Below are 16,875 nucleotides of genomic sequence, written 5' to 3'. Positions count from 1 at the left end.
AACACTGTAATTTCTCACGCGTTTGCCTACTCGTCAAGATGGCGTCGAAAACCGTGACAAGGTCCATAGGGACCTTACGAAGCTAAAACAACGACGACAATAGAAACGTTTCAAATACATTAAGTTTAGGCCGTGTACACTCTAGTCTGCTACACAGCCGTTTTTAGTGTCGTCACGCAACGCTCCTCCCCACAAACGGCTGCTGAAAGTTTGTGGGGAGGAGCGTTGCGTGACGACTCTAAAAACGGCTGTGTAGCAGACTATGTACACTCCAGACTGGATAGCTCTTGTGCCGGCAAAAAAATCAAACCAGATTGGGCTTCTGTTCACGCATAGGAACGGCGATTTAGGCGCGATTTCTGTAACGGAGCGATATGTGACGTAGTCTCCCTCGCAGCCGTTTTTAGTATCGTCACGCAACGCGCCTGTGGGGAGGAGCGTTGCGTGACGATACTAAAAACGGCTGCGAGGGAGACTATATGTGACGCTGTGGCGCTCCACTTTCGAGATCGGCGCAGCGCAGCTTCGCTCCGTCACAGAATTCCCGCCACAACAACCATTCTTGTGTGTGAAAAGAAGCCGTATCCTGTATGATTCTCGTGGCGGCGCCAACGCTATTCGGTATCATGTTAACATAGCCGAAGTAAGCAAAACAACAACTCTGCACGTGCATCACTATTTTTTGTACATTTCTCTGTTGTCTCTATAAAACTGCCACGTGAATTGACCAAATTTTAAGTGTACTCAACGAGAGGAACTGCAAGGCGATGAATTTGACTATCTGTCAGAACTCGGATGCGTCCCTCCCCTCCCCCCCCCCCCCCTCTCTCTCAGACATAGTTTCCCTACTTTGTCGTAACTGGGCAACTTGGAAAAATCGAGAAAAAGTTTGAAAAGCCACGAATTCTATTTTTTTAGCGACGTTTTTATTAGCGTCCCTATTGCTATTACACTAACATCGTCAATGTAATTTTTGTTGTCAGTCTCTTGGTAAATCAATGCATTCCAAATGCTTAGAAGCCTTCTCAGCAATCTCCTGACTCCCAGCGGCTAACACACGACGAGCCATCAAATCTATTGGTCCTCCTAAAAAGAAAAACAGCCATGTATTGCATTACGTCATCTATTGAAATGTAGCCCTCCATTTAAAACAAGATGAGACTTTGAAGGCGGCCTTTTTGCACATCGAAAATTCGTCTGGTGCCCTGTGAAGGTAGGGAAACCGGTCGTTTCGATACGAGAACTCAAGCAGTAAAACTGCACAAAAATTTCGATCACTTCAAGAAAAGTTTGCAGTTGAACAGGAAAAACATTTTGGGTGAATATTCTTCGTTCTTTAAACCAAGTACGTGAAACTATTTACTCCTCGATGGGATTAACTTTTATCGAAACGGCTTTGCATCGAAACAACCGGTAACCGACCGTAGCCAAAAACATTGAGCCTTAAAGTCTTTGCTGTGATTTCGTGGCTATTTTAATTGAGATTTTCTAAACTTTATACAGCCGTTACCTTAGGAGTTCTCTAGGGGCGTACCTGATGTAAACATGGATAATAGAAAGACCCATGGTCCAAAAGAGAGGTTTTTTGATAACTTTTGCGCTAGCTTGCGAGTAAGCTCTCCGGGGCGCCTTGGCGGCAGGGCGAAAAAAGAGGGGGTAGGGCGTGATGGAGGAAAGAGGGGAAGAGCCTACTTTTGCGCAAGTAAAGTCACTAACTAATGGCATCAAAATTGGAAGTTCGAAACAACGGAGCTAAAATGTAGATTCGTACCAGTCGTTTCCGTTTCTTTAAGCCAAGCGGGAGAAGCGCGAAAGACGCACAAGGACTTGGCACCTTTTAGCCCTCACGCGTCTTTCGCTCAGTCTTATACTGCTTACCCTGGGTACCAGAGGTTTTTCTCACGCGTGCGGCAGGAATTTTCGGTGTCGGCCGAAGGCCGACACATCTTCGGCCGTAGTCTGAAGCCACGAGCAGAAACCGGAAACCGTAAGGCAAACCGCGCTAGAAAAGTATCTGGCACCCAGGGTATATACTGCTTGGCTAAAAGCAAACAGAGACGACTGCTACAAAGACTACAACGAATCGAAATGTTGAAAGCATAATATGTGCACGGTATGTCGCCTGGCTGTGTAAAATGGGGCTTTACATACCAGAAGGATCTAAAAGAACTCCTCCAGCTTCTTCAACTATTAAACCAGCAGCAGCGATATCCCAAACATGAATTCCAAACTCATAATACAGGTCAGCACTACCCTCGGCTATGGAGCACAAATTAAGTGCAGCTGATCCTAACATTCTGATGCTACACAGAATAAGAGAAAGCAAAAAATAACTACAATCACTTTATGCAAATAGCAAGGAAACTTCTTGTTACTAACTAGACCGCAAAACAGTCCGTATTTTTGTGTATTCAGGTACGCATGAACAGTCAAACTATTAAAAGGTCTGGAGCGAGGCTGAAAATGCAGAACAAGACTGGAAAGAGGGACACGCTGGACGTGTGAGGCTTGCGCGCTTTGCGCGCGTGAGACTCTTACGCTACTCTTACACTACGCTAAACCGATTTTGATAAAAAACCAAACTGTTTTGCAGTCTAGTTACTAACCTTTGTACAGACTCTCCCTCCCCTTAAAAAATCTTTTGGGGGAAGGGGGCTTCTGTACACAGGCTAGTCGTTAAAATTCAAAAAAACCAGAAGTCAAGCCCGGCACCTGGCTCCTTAATGGAAAAGAAAAAAAGGCGAATGACAGGGCAAATGGGAAGAAAGAGGCAAGTCAGTTGGCAGGAGAACTGTGGGGAAGGAGCTGTCACTTTTCTCCTCCCCAATCTCCAACTGTTACCCCCATTATTTAGCGTTTTCCCCACCAAGGAACCTGGTTCACAGACTGGGTCAATGACTGAGAAAATTTCACGATTTCAGATCTGAGAGGGTTTGCACCTTTGATGAACACTACAGCTCAGTTTCTTACCCATGAACTCGAATTGGTGGCTCTGCTACAGTCCTAAAATTCTTATTCACAACTTCCATGTTTGCAAGTTCCCTAGAAGCACCCAACTCGGTGATGACAAGAGCTTTGCTTATATCTGTCAAAGAGAGTAATAAAGGTGGATGTTAGGTGATAACATAAACTTTGCACATTGTCCTTCAGTAGAATAATATTGCTAAGATTAATAAGATTCCCCCTCATGCAGACCATGTGAAGATTTTAGAGATATTTAGAGCCACGTTTATGGAAAACAAATGCAAATTTGTACCACGTGGCCAATTACTCCCTGTTCTTGTTGATTTCTGTTCCGTTTTAACTACTGTACACAGAAATCAGAAGATTTATGCCAGTTTTCTCCAAAGGAACTGTTTCATAAATCAAGCTGTTTTTATTTGTTCATTTTCTGTTGTGAGAATTTCTCAACTTGAATCTGACATTAACATTTGCTGTAAACGTGACTCTGAATCTGCTATGTCCCTTAGAAAATGACTAAGATTAAAAACCCCCTCCCTTTTTGCAAGAAAAACTTGAAAGATGAGATTTGCAATAGAGCCATTACAATAAAAGACAAACCTTAGATAATAACCTCAACCACGATTCCCAAATCCATACAAAGAGACCCCTATCACAACCTTGTTTTTACAAACCACAGGTCACTGCAACAAGGTTCAGGTCCTGGAAATGGGGCACACTTCCTTACTTGGCCTAGATGGATATGTGCTGCTAAACATAGCCTGGGACAAGGCTCCACTGTGCGGGAAAATGGCAAAAAATGGAGTGAAACAGCCTAAAAAAATTGGCAAGACCCTTTCCTCTCCCGAGACTGCTACTCGGCTTGTTTCGCTCACCAATTTTTTTTTTCACCTTTTTCCACAACTGCGGTGCCTGGCCCCAAACTATGCTAAGCAGGTTATGATCTTCAGGGGTCTTGAGTCTTAAACATGGTATTTCAATATCTAGTGACTTGAACAGGGTGTCTTTTTGGACTAGAAGAGGTTGAAGGTTGGCGATGAGCGGTCAAAAATTTTTATCTTAAACATGCTCAGGGATTGAAGACCTCAGTTGCACAAGTGTACCTTAACTTCCCTTGAGTGACCCTTCCCCCCACCTCCAGTTCTGGTCTTGCTATCTAGGGTCTTCTGTATTCTAATAGACCTGGTTTTGTTCTTTTGACGGCTACCTGTAAGACCAGAACAGTGAATTTGCTTTCCATTACGAAATGCTCCAGAGCCTCTCCTGGCAGTGTATAGCTCATCTCTAATACAACTGTATATGACCCCAATTACTACCTAGTTAAAAATGACAAACATGAGAAGAGAAAATTAGTCTTACTTTTTATGCAGGCCATTTGTCACTTTTTTGCACAATTAGGGGACTATGAATGAGTTACCAAAATTTATTCATGCATGTTCAGCTTGTCAACCAAGGCAATGGGTTGGTAGATGAAGTACAACTTTCAGAAGTCAGCTCTGAAAATTGGTATGGATTTTAAAAGCAAGGTCTAAAAACAAAGATGGAAAATGACATGTATTGGTCTGAAATCTAGGATCATCAGGATTTGGATAACACATTCCCACCAAAGAATTCCTCGTATTACCACCCATGCATACGTCTCCAAGTTACAGTGATTTTACTTGAACCGTGAAATAGGTAGAGGAATACCACGCACTATTATGCACTAATTCTATTGTCTTCTTTTGTTTACCTCTCCCTATTTTGCACTATTTGTTAATATCTGTTTCACGGTTCAAGTAAAATCACTCTAACTGTTTAAGGTATAAGAGTAATCTAAATTTGCTGAATTACTAGTAGCAAAAGCAGTACACTGTAAAAAATTAATAATTCCTCCATCACATGTGCTAAAAAGAATTTTTGTTGAGTCACCATTAACCTTGAAGCTGTTATCTTAGATTATGTTGAGAGCAAAACTACTCTGGGTACCAAGAAAGGATGTGGAGAAAAAACAAAAACTATTATTCTATTGATGTCTGCCCACCCCACCTGTGAAACCTAGAATAGAGCAGAGGGATTGTTATACCTGTCCAGTTTCTTTTTAGAAACACTTTCTGATCAGTTAATTTATTACACAGCTTAATTGCACAAAGGTTATCTAGCTTCTTATGATTATTTATTTAGGGATGGGCAGTCTTTCTAAACAGCTAACAAAATATGGGTTTAAAATAGACTAAATTTTCACCTTTTTGTTGATTGCCAAGCCAATACACACCGCCACATAAGGAAATCTAAGATGAACAATTTTTAAGGAGTATTTAGGAGCATTCCAGTCAAAACATAGGAAAAGCCCAATTCTTCCATTGTAGAGTACCACTCAAAAGTAAGTTGACAGTCACTTGCATATTGATTCTTGGAACTTTCAAGAATCAATTCTTGAGTCTTGAGAATCAATTCTCGCGTTTTGAGAATTGAGAGTCAAGTCAAGAAATATAATGAGCTTGTCGCTTGACTGATCTCTCAAAATTCATCAAACAGACGGCTTTCTGTTTTTAGAATCGTGTAGTATGCGCTGTGGACTGAGACAAACTGCTTTTAGAATCCTCGCTTACTTCTGTGATAAAACAAAATTTGCACTTTTGAGACATATTCACACACAAAGGACGAATCGAACGGCTGGTAAAATTCCCCACTCGTTTTGTGCTTTTAAAAGGAAAATGTAAACTTTCATCATTTGCCCCTAGCCAAAAATTATCACTGATCAATGAAAAGTAATGCACTAGTCAGTGGAAAGCCCCGCACACCCATACCGGGGGAATGCGGGACATTAGCAGGGGATTTTAGCAGTTTTTAGTGGTCATCTTTGCCCCAGTGTGCGGGGTGTTCGACAACATTAGACACAAATAACAGCGACCAGGCACCGTTAGCGGGGCTTTGGTGGGGATTTCGCTTTTGAAGCAATTTTGAATAGGCCTGCAAAGAACACTGGGAAAGCGTATGATCTCAAAATGGCAGCTGCCAAAAAGAAGGGTATGTATGATTTAAAATCCATTCTTTTCATGCCTGTAATGGGCCATCGATTAAATTCTGTGTTCAATCTCTCAATATTATCATGTCTTGTAGTGAAATTAGACAAAGTTGGGTATTGTTTATGCCCTCGTCATGCTTGATTAGCGATTTATTTAGAGCGTTGACCTTTTGTCTTTTGGCACTTGTTTCATTTCCGTAGCAACTGTGCAAACCGAGCCAATGGGCGTATTTTATTTGTCGTTTTAAATAACTGTATTTGTTTTTTCATTGAAATATGTTTCTATAATGTGCTCAGCGTGTCAATTTACTTTTAAGTCTTGTGTTGTGTCACATCTTTTAGTTATAAACATCACTTCAGTATATTTATTCAGACGGTGTAACTGTCTTAATGGAATAATACAGTATATTTTAGCTTTTAGGCGCTCCATTGTGTAGACCTCAGTCATTCATCTGGTGTGAATGTTTAGTAATAAAGCAAATACAAAATTAATAGGTATGGCCACATGTGTATATGAATATAAGCTTATATTTGCTAGTCATTAATCGATTTTGATCTTAAAGCTTATTGAAGGCTTTAACCTTGTGTTTTAAGTGGCAATGAAATTTTTGTTTTTCAAAGGTTTTATTTCAATATAAGGACAGCAGGTGGGCAGTGGACATTTGTGAAACTGAGAGTGTCATTATGAAATTCAAGGATTATTACAAACTCAGCAGCACTGCTGCTGTGGTTTTACAGAAATATTCAGAGACTTGTGATTTTTCAAGTATTGCCCCGGGGGCGGAGTTTAAAAATGAGGTTTTGACATAAGAAATTGCCCCGCATAGCTGGGAATTTGCTTCATTTAGTTGGGACGCCTGGTCTAATGCCCCGCTATTCCCCGGGTATGGGGGTGCGGGGCTTTCCACTGACTAGTGCATAAACAAACAAGTACAAATGTCTTGTAATGTAATTCCGCTGCAGTACTTACCTGTGAACAAAGTTGGTTGTACCATCAATGGGATCAATTATCCATGTCGGATTGTTTGTGAGATTACAGCTTCCACCAGCACTTACTGACTCCTCACCAATGAAACTGCGAACATAAATAAATAGGATAATCACCTGTTACAATAAAACTGGCACACTTATTGACAACCAGGGGACGGAAGAGGGAAGAAATGGGTAAAAATAAAAAAAAAACATAAGGAAAACAAGAAAAATATAAAGATGTCATGACTTTTAAGTCATTTTCTTAAAAGATAATTTACCTGTGAGAAGGAAATTCCTTCTTTAGGGATCCAATGATTAACTCCTCAACTTGTTTATCTGTTTCTGTTACTAGATCTGTTCCGCAAGACTTTGTGTCAATGTTCTTTTCCTTGTGAAAAGCTACCCGCACAACCTAATGATAGTACATTGGCGTTGAATTTGACAGTTTGTTTTCGCTGTTGTCAATTCGATTTAAACTTGGCAACTTCACGTTAAATAGCCTGAATTTCAGACATATCTTTGGGTCGCATCCTGAAACTCAGGCTACACGTGACAAGCACTCGACAAATTAACCGGCAAAAAAAACTTGTCGAAGTCGTCGGCGCCAAATTTTCAAGTTCCCAACAAACTTTGGAACTCGTCCGTCCATATTTACCTAATACCTTCAATGATGTAATTACCTCTCCTGCGTTACGTGCTATGCGCACGGCAGTGTCAAAACAGCGTTGAATTTCCTGATCGTCGACTTGAACAAGATCCTCCGCCATCTTGAAAAACAATCTGTTCTCGTACCCAGATCCTCTAGGCCAAAGAAAAAGGTCGAAATGACCGCCCAAAGAAAACCTTCGTTTAAACCCTGCGTCATTGTTCATGGAGGGGCAGGAACAATTTCATCGGCGAGAAGAATATCATCCCTATCTGCGGTGAAAGAAGCGGTTAAAGCGGGATATAACGTGTTGTTAGAGGTACGCAGTAGTTTTAATACAGCTCACCAGAGAATAATGACTTCACGGCGGCCATATTGGTGTCACAAAACAATGAAACGGCGGCCATGTTGGTGTCCCAAACCAATCCTGTGGGAGTTGGACTCTTTTATTATGCAAAAATATTCCTTTGTTCCAATAAATTTGCATAGATGATGGCCACGTGAGTGAAAACGCTCTATACTTATTAAATATTTGTGAGAGCCCATAAATTTTTTTTGTATGTTTTACCAAACAGGGCATAGACAAAACGTGGACCCTCCCATCTGCACCCCCCTTTTGGACCCCTTTTGGACCCCCTTCTGGACCCCTTTCTGGACCCCTCTTTTTTTTAATTAAAAAATAAATAAAACATAAATAAATATATATATTTAAAAACGCAAGCAAACAAATAATAAAGTCCCCTACCATCACTCCGTCTTGCACATTTTACCATGAAGCTCAAAAGGTAACTGGATAAAGTGCTTCCAAGATACAAATAAAATTTCTATGCTTGTACTATAAAGGCTGACAAATGGATATATAATTTATACCCCAGAGGCCCCACTCACATATTTTAATGACGGGGGGGTCCGAAGGATTTTTTTGGGTCTGACATTTTGGCCAAAAGGGATTTTTTTGGGTCTATGAAAGACGCCGGGATTTTTTTGGGTCGCGAAAACAACACAGGGATTTTTTGGGGTATTGTATTTTTCATCAGCTCAAATCAACAATAACATAAGCGCAATTTATAGTTTTGTTTTTGACCAAAACCAAAGTTGAAGTTGGCATGTTTTAGCTTTCCAGAAGATATATAATAAAATTTGCTGATGCAAAAACACTGAGGGATTTTTTGGGGTAGACAAATTCTGAAGTTGGGATTTTTTTGGGTATAAAATATGAACCTCTGTCGGACCCCCCCGTCATTAAAATATGTGAGTGGGGCCCCTGGGATTTATACCTGCCAACTCTCACGCCTTAGGCGTGAGTCTCATGCCTGTGTGTTGAAAACTTCGTTCTCACGCCGGTTCACGTTTGCGGGACAATTTCTCACGCCTGATTGAAAAATGTGAGTTGTTGCCGTCTTGCTTGACACATTTCCAAAAATATGCTAACTCAGACCCATGTAAGGAACGAAAACCATGTGTAAAATGAATAAATGACAATACCTTCCTTGCGATTGAACTATAGCGCTGATGTTATCAACTAAAGTCGGTCCTTGTGGATAAGCATTTTCTCGATAGCTTCGCATTCGGCAGACTTCAGACATCTTCAGAAGACTTCAGACTTCTTTGGGAATCTTCGGAAATGATCCTGTCGTCTTCAAAAATCCCAGCACTCCCAGGATAAAAATCTCACACTTATATCTCAGAAAAAGTTGGCAGGTATAATATATTGCCAGTATCTGCAAAACTTTGCGTGCTGCTAAACAAGACGACTGCTCGCGCCTATTACAGCCATGTGAACAACAAACCCCTGCCATTTTCTTCTGCCATCTTGGTTTTACCACTGCCCGATACCAATGGGGTCACATAGCCCGAGTGTCGCAGATTGCACGACACTCAGGCTATGTCACCCCGTTGGTTGAAGTTAAATGAGAGCATGGTGGCGAAGATGGTATCCTGTGTCTCCTACCTTATATATTATAATAAATTGTATATAAAGTGAATTTGAACAAATTATCACAAAACTTCGTTGGAGCATTAAGGACAACAACAACTAACTGCAGGGTAAGTTTCATTGACTTATGTTTAGTATTTCCTACAAATTTTAGTATCATATTTTTACCCCTTACAAATACTGTGAAGTTACTAGAACCGTACTGTGGTACTATCACAGAGCCTGGGTTACCTGTGCTTTATCCGGTTTCCTTTCGAGCTTCGTGGTAAAATGTGCATGACGGAGTGATGGTAGGGGACTTTATTATTTGTTTGCTCATGTTTTTAATATATTAATTTATTCATTATTTATTTATTCTTTATTTCAAAAAAAAAGGTGCCCAGAAAGGGGTCCAGAAGGGGGTCCAAAAAGGGGTTCAAAAGGGGGGTCCAGAAAGGAGGGTCCACGTTTTGCCTACTCTATTCTTTCCCATGAACTGAAACCTGACGTGAAAGCAACCTGATCTAAGAAGTAGCAACAGAATATATGAAAAGAAATCGCAAGAAAATCTGGACATCCTTTTAATTTCCCTAAACAATTAATTTGACAAAAACTCCAACATATTGAGCGATTTTAAGGGAGGGATCGTTTATTACATCCCAGAGGCGGCAGGGGTTTTCAGAAAAATGTTATGTACCAAGACCTTACCCGCCCCCCCCCCCCCCAAAAAAAAAGAAATTATAATAATAATAATAATTTCATTTGAAAATTGTACCCTGCCCCATGCCATGGCAATAATAATTTTTAAAATAATGCACCCCAGTCCCCCAACACTCCTAGACCAAGTTTTTAGATAATCTGTTTTACTCTCCCTCCTTCCTTGGATATTGACTAATTAATGAGCTATGGCATACTGTAGTCTTGTAGAAGTAGATCACAGGTCGTAGGGCAAGCTAAGTTGCATGAAAAGAGGTCCCAGGCTCATACTCCCTATAATGAGCTATACAGGGACTCTCCACTTGGAAGGGGTACCTTTTTTCAGGCTTCAGATATATGAAAGGGATTTCAATAGTTGAAGTATTTGAAAGGGAAGAGAAATCAGTCATTTTTGTATGTAAAAATGGACTCAAAAGGGCCAACGGATGTATTTTATCGCTGTAAAGAAGTTGGGAAAACACTCTGACCACGTTCTGGTCTTGCAATTATTCATATTTTAAATTAAGACAGTGCATTTACAGGGACCCATATTGGCTTTTGTCTTGAACATTCAAAGTGAGACCAAATCTGCAAAATTACCGCTAGGTGAACTGACAAACATCTTTGTGCCATGAATATGGAAGTCTCCCCTGCCACCCACTAGAAATAAGAGAAGTTATTTATTATTTATTAAAATATTAAAGGGAGGAAGCTCACTCGATGCCGTGGAAATAGCTACAAGAAAAATGGAACTCTGTGGGGTATTAAATGCAGGTTGTGGGGCTTATCTAACAGAAAAAGGAACTGTAGAACTTGATGCCGCAATCATGGATGGTCAAACCTTAAACACTGGTAAGTAAATATCATGTTTATTAATTTTATTCATTGCGTCCAATGGGCTCTGTCCTAACTGCTTTTGTTATCAAACTATTCTTTTACATTTTCTGTTTCCACTACACTTAAGCTGCCCTTGCATAATTTTTAAAGGTTCTTTCCCTCTGTCACGAACCAAAATCTATTTTGTACTGCCTCACTTTGAAGTTTGCCCCATCACTGACCCTTCCCAGTCAGACACACTCTTAATTTGCAACTAAATTCCAAAAGCCTATGCCATTCAGCTAATGTATTGTTGTTTTGCTTAAGGGGCAAGAGGTTTAATGGGGTATTTTATTATTTTATTTAATTTTTTTTTGAGAGGGGAGGGGGTATTTTAGGAGTTGAGATCCTGGTCCAGTTATTAAATAACTTTGAATTTTGAAGACCAAGAACTAGGCTAGGGTTAGCACAAAGTTCTAAGCTGGGGTTAAATTTTTTTCCTGGTTTCTTTTCCTTTAATAGTTCAAAAGCATTTTCTCTGATAAGTTTTTCTAAATTCTCTTTTGAGCATCCAATCATCAAATTGTAGACAAAAAAAATCAAACTGAATTGGGTTTTTTTGCTTTCATATCTGAATTCAATTTTGCACTAACCCTGTGTTATCTTAACTCAGCTTTGAAAAACCTGCCACAGGATGATAATAAATTAACATTTTGGTACATCCCTGACTCTTCAAGAAGGAAGGAAGGTAGATGGGAATTTCCTGAGGGGTAGGTGAAAGCTAAAAGTAAGTCTTGCAATAGGGGAGGTTGTCGGTATTTAATCCTACAAAGTACATCATTCTCTCTGTTGTTGTCTGTAGGAGCAGTAGTCTGTGTTCAAAGTATCTCAAATCCTGTGTCCTTAGCACGTAAAGTTATGACAGAGACATCACATTGTATGCTGGCTGGAGATGGTGCCCTTAAGTTTGCAAGAAACATAGGTTTTCCCATTGTGGAGGATCCAAGTGTGTTAATAAGTGATCTTTCATATCAAATGTACATGAAAGAAAAGTTGAGACATGAAAATCATAACAAGCATGTGAACCATGGAAGTGTGGCCACTCATGTCACGCAGGAGAACAGGGACACCAACCTTGAGGGACATGACACAGTGGGAGCAGTTGCCATAGATATCAATGGACACATTGCTGCGACCTCTTCAACAGGTAACACTCAAACATTTGCTTAAAAATTCCAATATGTCTAAAAGAAAAGGAAAAACAATGCAAATTTTGCATCTTCTTGATTACATGGGAGAATTCCAGCTTTGATAAGTGTGGTGTCCAGGATGAAATCCAGATAAACGTCAGACTCCACCCACTTGTTGAATGAAGTATAAGTACAAGTCAAGTAGATGCATGTTCCCAAATTCATGAGAATGCTAACACAAATTATACTTTGCATGCTTCAGTCATATCAGCCTGTGGGCAGATGTCACCTATTTCCTTTGTTGCAAGCAAAAGAAATATAAAACCTCTGCATGCAGGCTACAATATTCACATAAACTTACAGTGCAAAGAAAGGATGCAAAGCAATTACCACAGGTATCTCTTCTTGTACCCCTGGTGATGTTTTATTTTCTACTTCTTTAAAGGGGGTACACCTCACAAGATGTGTGGTAGGGTTGGAGACTCACCCCTGGTGGGGTCAGGATTATATGCTAATCAGTGGGCAGGTGCTTCATGTACTGGGCACGGTGAATCGTTACTTAAGGTCGTTCTATCCAGAGGGGTTGTGAACTTCATTGAAAAGGGTGACTCGCCCACTGAGGCTTGCGCAAGAACCATCAGTAAAATGTCTGAACTGACTGGTGGTTATGGCGGTGTTATATGCTTGGACAAGTTTGGTGAGATCGGTTTGGCGTTCAACACAAAGCATATGGTGTGGGCGTCAATGAAGAATGGTCTCTTAAAATATGGCATTGATCCTGGGAAAGAAATCGAAGAAGTCTTCAAGGAGTAACTTTAGAGACCATGGAGTTTAGCATCAACATCATGAAAGCTTGGTTTTTACTTAGACCACTTTTGAGGGGAAGAAGCGACTGTTTGGCAATCTAACAATCACAGATGATGTTATGCTATTAAAGTTCCTAAGATTGGGCGATCCTGTGAACGTTTTTTCTCCAAAATAGTGCAGTCTACTTGGAGACTCTTATCAGGTCCATGGGAGGTAACTTTGGATGTAATCTTTCAGGTCTTCGAATGTCTTTGGGTTAACATAGCTTGTCTGAAAACTTTGCGATGAAGGGCAATGAATCTTATCTTGCCTTGATGTTTAGGCTGCCTTGTAGCTCCTTGTGACAGAAAATGTTCAATCACAGGGACGTTAAGTTTCTGTGACACGTTATGATGACACACGTTGAAGAAAGTGCCGCAATGGCCCTTTTCAAAGGTTCGAGTCAAAAAATATAAAAATGATCGCGAGAGACGAATGAGTGATAATGTACACGAAACAGAACATTAAAAAAGTCCAAAAAATAAAGTAAAGAGATAATGATCAAAGAATATATTTAACTTACACAACTACTCAAAAGGTTAATAGAAAATAGTATTCATTGTGCGTATTTTGAGTCATATAACGTTTGAAGTTGTACTGAAGTTGCAAAATTTACACCTGCTTCTCCTTAATTAGGAAGTTTCCTTCGGCTATAGATAGGTTTTCGTGGCAACAAGAGAAGCTATCTGGTATCGGCCTGGGGCGGCACACGTACGCTTGCCGGCCGGCGTGGTTGTCTGGGAATTGTCTGGGAGGGTTTGGTGCACTAAATTCCAGTCCTCCGGAATATTTACTTCCGTCTCAGTGGGTTCCAGTTCTCGCTCCTACTTATTTACTTCCGCGAAGGTCCGAATGGTGTTCAAACTGCACCAAAGTATGGCACATAACCTGTCCGATATGTCACGCTACTTCGAGACCGGCGAGGCGCAGTTTCGCTCCGTCACAGAAATCGCGCCGAAATCACCGTTCTTGAGTGTCCACGGAAGCCCCACCCGGTATGACTCTCGTGGCGGCGCAAAAGCCATCCAGTTTGGTGTGAACTAGTCTGCTACACAGCCGTTTTTAGTGTCGTCACGCAACGCTCCTCCCCACTAGGGAGGAGCGTTGCGTGGCGACACTAAAAACGGCTATGTAGCAGACTAGGTGTGAACATGACCTTAGGGAAATTTAGCAGACAAAGAATTTGGCTTTTACAAGCTGTATTTGCTTGCAGTCTAATGATTAAGTGGTAAAAATGCGATTTTTGAGGACTTGGGCTGTCACACCTTTACAAAAACTTCAATCGTTGCTTATCGTGCCGTTAAAAAATCTAGAATACGGGAAATATCGTCCTGTGTTATTCGGAAAATAGCAGAATATAGTAACCGTACCAATATTTTCAGCAGCAATATGCATATAATTGTCATGCAAACTTAAACAATGTTTATTCAGTTGTTGTATATATTTTAATTAATTTACATTTCCCCATTCAAGTTCCCTTAAAAAAAAAGGTTCAAATAACTTTTATCGCGGAGCAAGTGGTCCCATCAAATTCACTCAAATCCCATACTGGTGAGTTTTTCAATCCATGTGTCTTGTGTATAAGAGATGTAGTGTAAAACGATTACATATCTGTAGTTAAATTCTAGAGCACACCCAAAATCGATCGTATCCTCGGTGATGGGATTTGACTGGAAATATCGTAAGCAGTTTGAGCCGCCTTGAAAAACTGTTATGTTAGTATATAGTTTTCATCTTACGCTTTGGCAGAGTTTCGCGATCTTTTACCACATATAAAAATTCCGCGTCAAATAGAAATGCCGGGATAAGGGAGCTACGTAAACAGTTTTGGGTGGGTTCGTTATTAACTGAAAGATCAGAAAATATCAAGCTATCTTAGGTGTGAAATATGCACTATAGAGCTAACTTCAATGATATAGAACTCACCATTGAGTATGACGTTAGTCGATTGCTAAATTTTTTATTAGTTATCCTAGTTCTGTCAAAACGTTTGAAGCTTTAGTCATTTACAACTGTATTATAAGTTTTTTTTTCTCGTTTCTAGTACTTCCTCTCTGATATGGGTTAGGTAATAATAGAAGATTGCTATGAACTTGTTTTAAAATTCGTCTTCCCTGTTGGCACTGATCGAGGAATGCTATGCCATAAACAGTTTGAAATCTAGCCAATTCGTTAAGATTCAATTTTAAATTGATAACTGACATGACGATTTGGCTAAAGACCTGAACGCCTATTGATAAATATTGTAATTCTTTTATGAATAAGGATTAATTCCTCACACTTCATGTCTGCAAACCGAATTGACTTTGCCTGGTATTGGAACTGACTAGTGAAGCAAACAGAGAATTTTTAAAGGCTTTTTTGCATACTTAAGAGGGTTTTCGTAATACGATCGTATTCAGTTGGATTTTGAACCTGTTTATGGCTAGCCGCCAGAGCACCTCGGACTCCGGAGATCGAGAGCTTGCTCGCAGGCTAGTTTATGGCTCAATAAACTCCACATGGATATCTCCCTGGGAATATGCTCCCACGGTAAGGATTTTGTTATCAAAGTTCTTCCCGGGGCCGGTGGGGAATTTATTTTGTCACATACCGTAAAATTCCGAAAATAAGCCACTCCATGTATAAGCCCCTCCGAATATAAGCCCCCCAAACTCGTAGCACAAAAAATCCTCCCTGAAATCGCCCCTCCAAATATAAGCCCCCCGAGGGCTTGTACTCGGAAAATTACCCTCAAATACAAAGTAAAACAAAGCAAAAACGGTAAATTTCCTTCGGACTATAAGCTAGCCCAATCGATTTTGAAAAGCAAACTTCCCTCCGTACATAAGCCCCACCGAATATAAGTCCCTTCAAAAATAAGCCCCTCAAAAAGGGCCTTTGAAAAAAAATAAGCCCCGGGGCTTATTTTCGAAATTTTGCGTGTTTGTAAATTTGCTGACTTGTTTTCCAGCGTCTTCCGATCGCTGCAGCCTGCGGCGTATTCTGCAATCTGAGCCAATCTCGCCGACGTTGGCTAGCGTAAAAACAAATCAGGAAATATGATATTCACGAGCAAAAAAACTACCCAAATGAAGCTATTCAGGTCCCAGGCATTTCTGAGAAAACCAAAGAAACTAACAAATATAAGGTTATTTAGCAGCAATAAAAAGCTTAAGGCTTAAAGGGAGGAAAAGGAATACCATTTAATTGTAAATTGCATTTGCGATAAAATCCTGACAGGAAACATCTACAGAAACATAAACCACAGGACCTTATCACTAAATATGCTTAGAACAGACCAGCTTCAATGCTCTAAAAATGAGACATCGAGCGACAAAAATATGATTTGCTCAGTTAAATTTCCTCAAATATACCCCATGCTCTGCAAAATCTTCACTAAAGAGAGAAAGCGAGGAAAACATCTGTCTAAGGTAACGTTCACACTTCATGTATCACGAGCTCAAATTCTCTCAAATTCTCTCTTGTCTCGAGCTGAGACGTGTTTGGCGCGTCAACACTTAATTTCAAATCGGACCAATCACAAACTGCGTAAGAAACTAGCCAATCAAAAACGCCTACTCCTTGCGACTCTGCGGGATTCGAATTGAACACGATATTGTGCACTAATTCGCAGACGCTCTATACAGAAGGTTTAGAGGGTCTGCGACGCAGGCTAACGACGTCTCCGACATCTCTTTGTCACTGGATTTGTCAAAAACACTCTTACTGCGGTGTTTAACATAAGCAGAATCACATTCACGGCCCTGACATTTAGAGTTATTGTCAAAGAGGTTCTCCACAAGGTCTTGCCTCAATTCAGAGGAAGCAATGATGACAAAAATTG

At 40.4% G+C, this 16,875-nt stretch overlaps 2 protein-coding genes across 2 annotated transcripts; one reads left to right on the top strand and one right to left on the bottom strand.

Moving 5' to 3' along the window:
• Positions 1-827: 827 nt before the first annotated feature.
• On the bottom strand, positions 828-7,749 carry LOC140927579 (inositol monophosphatase 1-like). Its single transcript, XM_073377255.1, has 8 exons — positions 7,621-7,749; positions 7,219-7,352; positions 6,939-7,043; positions 5,186-5,231; positions 4,169-4,277; positions 2,971-3,085; positions 2,152-2,303; positions 828-1,086 (listed from the first exon to the last, which is right to left on the bottom strand). The coding sequence occupies exons 1-8, from the start codon at positions 7,705-7,707 to the stop codon at positions 980-982; spliced, it is 855 nt and encodes a 284-aa protein (XP_073233356.1). The 5' UTR covers positions 7,708-7,749; the 3' UTR covers positions 828-979.
• An 11-nt stretch (positions 7,750-7,760) lies between these two features.
• Positions 7,761-13,445, top strand: LOC140927578 (isoaspartyl peptidase/L-asparaginase-like). Its single transcript, XM_073377254.1, has 4 exons — positions 7,761-7,905; positions 10,902-11,049; positions 11,876-12,220; positions 12,649-13,445. Exons 1-4 carry the CDS (start codon positions 7,765-7,767, stop codon positions 13,014-13,016), a joined length of 1,002 nt encoding a protein of 333 aa, XP_073233355.1. The 5' UTR covers positions 7,761-7,764; the 3' UTR covers positions 13,017-13,445.
• The last annotated feature ends 3,430 nt before the right edge of the window (positions 13,446-16,875 follow it).

Source organism: Porites lutea, chromosome 2, assembly GCF_958299795.1.
Source record: "Porites lutea chromosome 2, jaPorLute2.1, whole genome shotgun sequence".
NCBI lineage: Eukaryota > Metazoa > Cnidaria > Anthozoa > Scleractinia > Poritidae > Porites > Porites lutea.
Note: the sequence above shows the minus strand (reverse complement) of the source record. Positions and strands in the feature narration are given on the sequence as shown.

Bases quoted from the DNA above. Each gene is read 5' to 3' on its own strand.
- LOC140927579 (XM_073377255.1), bottom strand. From the start codon at position 7,707: ATGGCGGAGGATCTTGTTCAAGTCGACGATCAGGAAATTCAACGCTGT. The intron at 7,044-7,218 runs GTAAATTATCTT...TTATGTTCGCAG, and splicing joins AAGGAATTTCCTTCTCACAG to TTTCATTGGTGAGGAGTCAG. The intron at 3,086-4,168 runs GTAGCCGTCAAA...TCTCTTTGACAG, and splicing joins TCACTGTTCTGGTCTTACAG to ATATAAGCAAAGCTCTTGTC.
- LOC140927578 (XM_073377254.1), top strand. From the start codon at position 7,765: ATGACCGCCCAAAGAAAACCTTCGTTTAAACCCTGCGTCATTGTTCAT. The intron at 7,906-10,901 runs GTACGCAGTAGT...AAAATATTAAAG, and splicing joins GATATAACGTGTTGTTAGAG to GGAGGAAGCTCACTCGATGC. The intron at 11,050-11,875 runs GTAAGTAAATAT...TGTTGTCTGTAG, and splicing joins TGGTCAAACCTTAAACACTG to GAGCAGTAGTCTGTGTTCAA.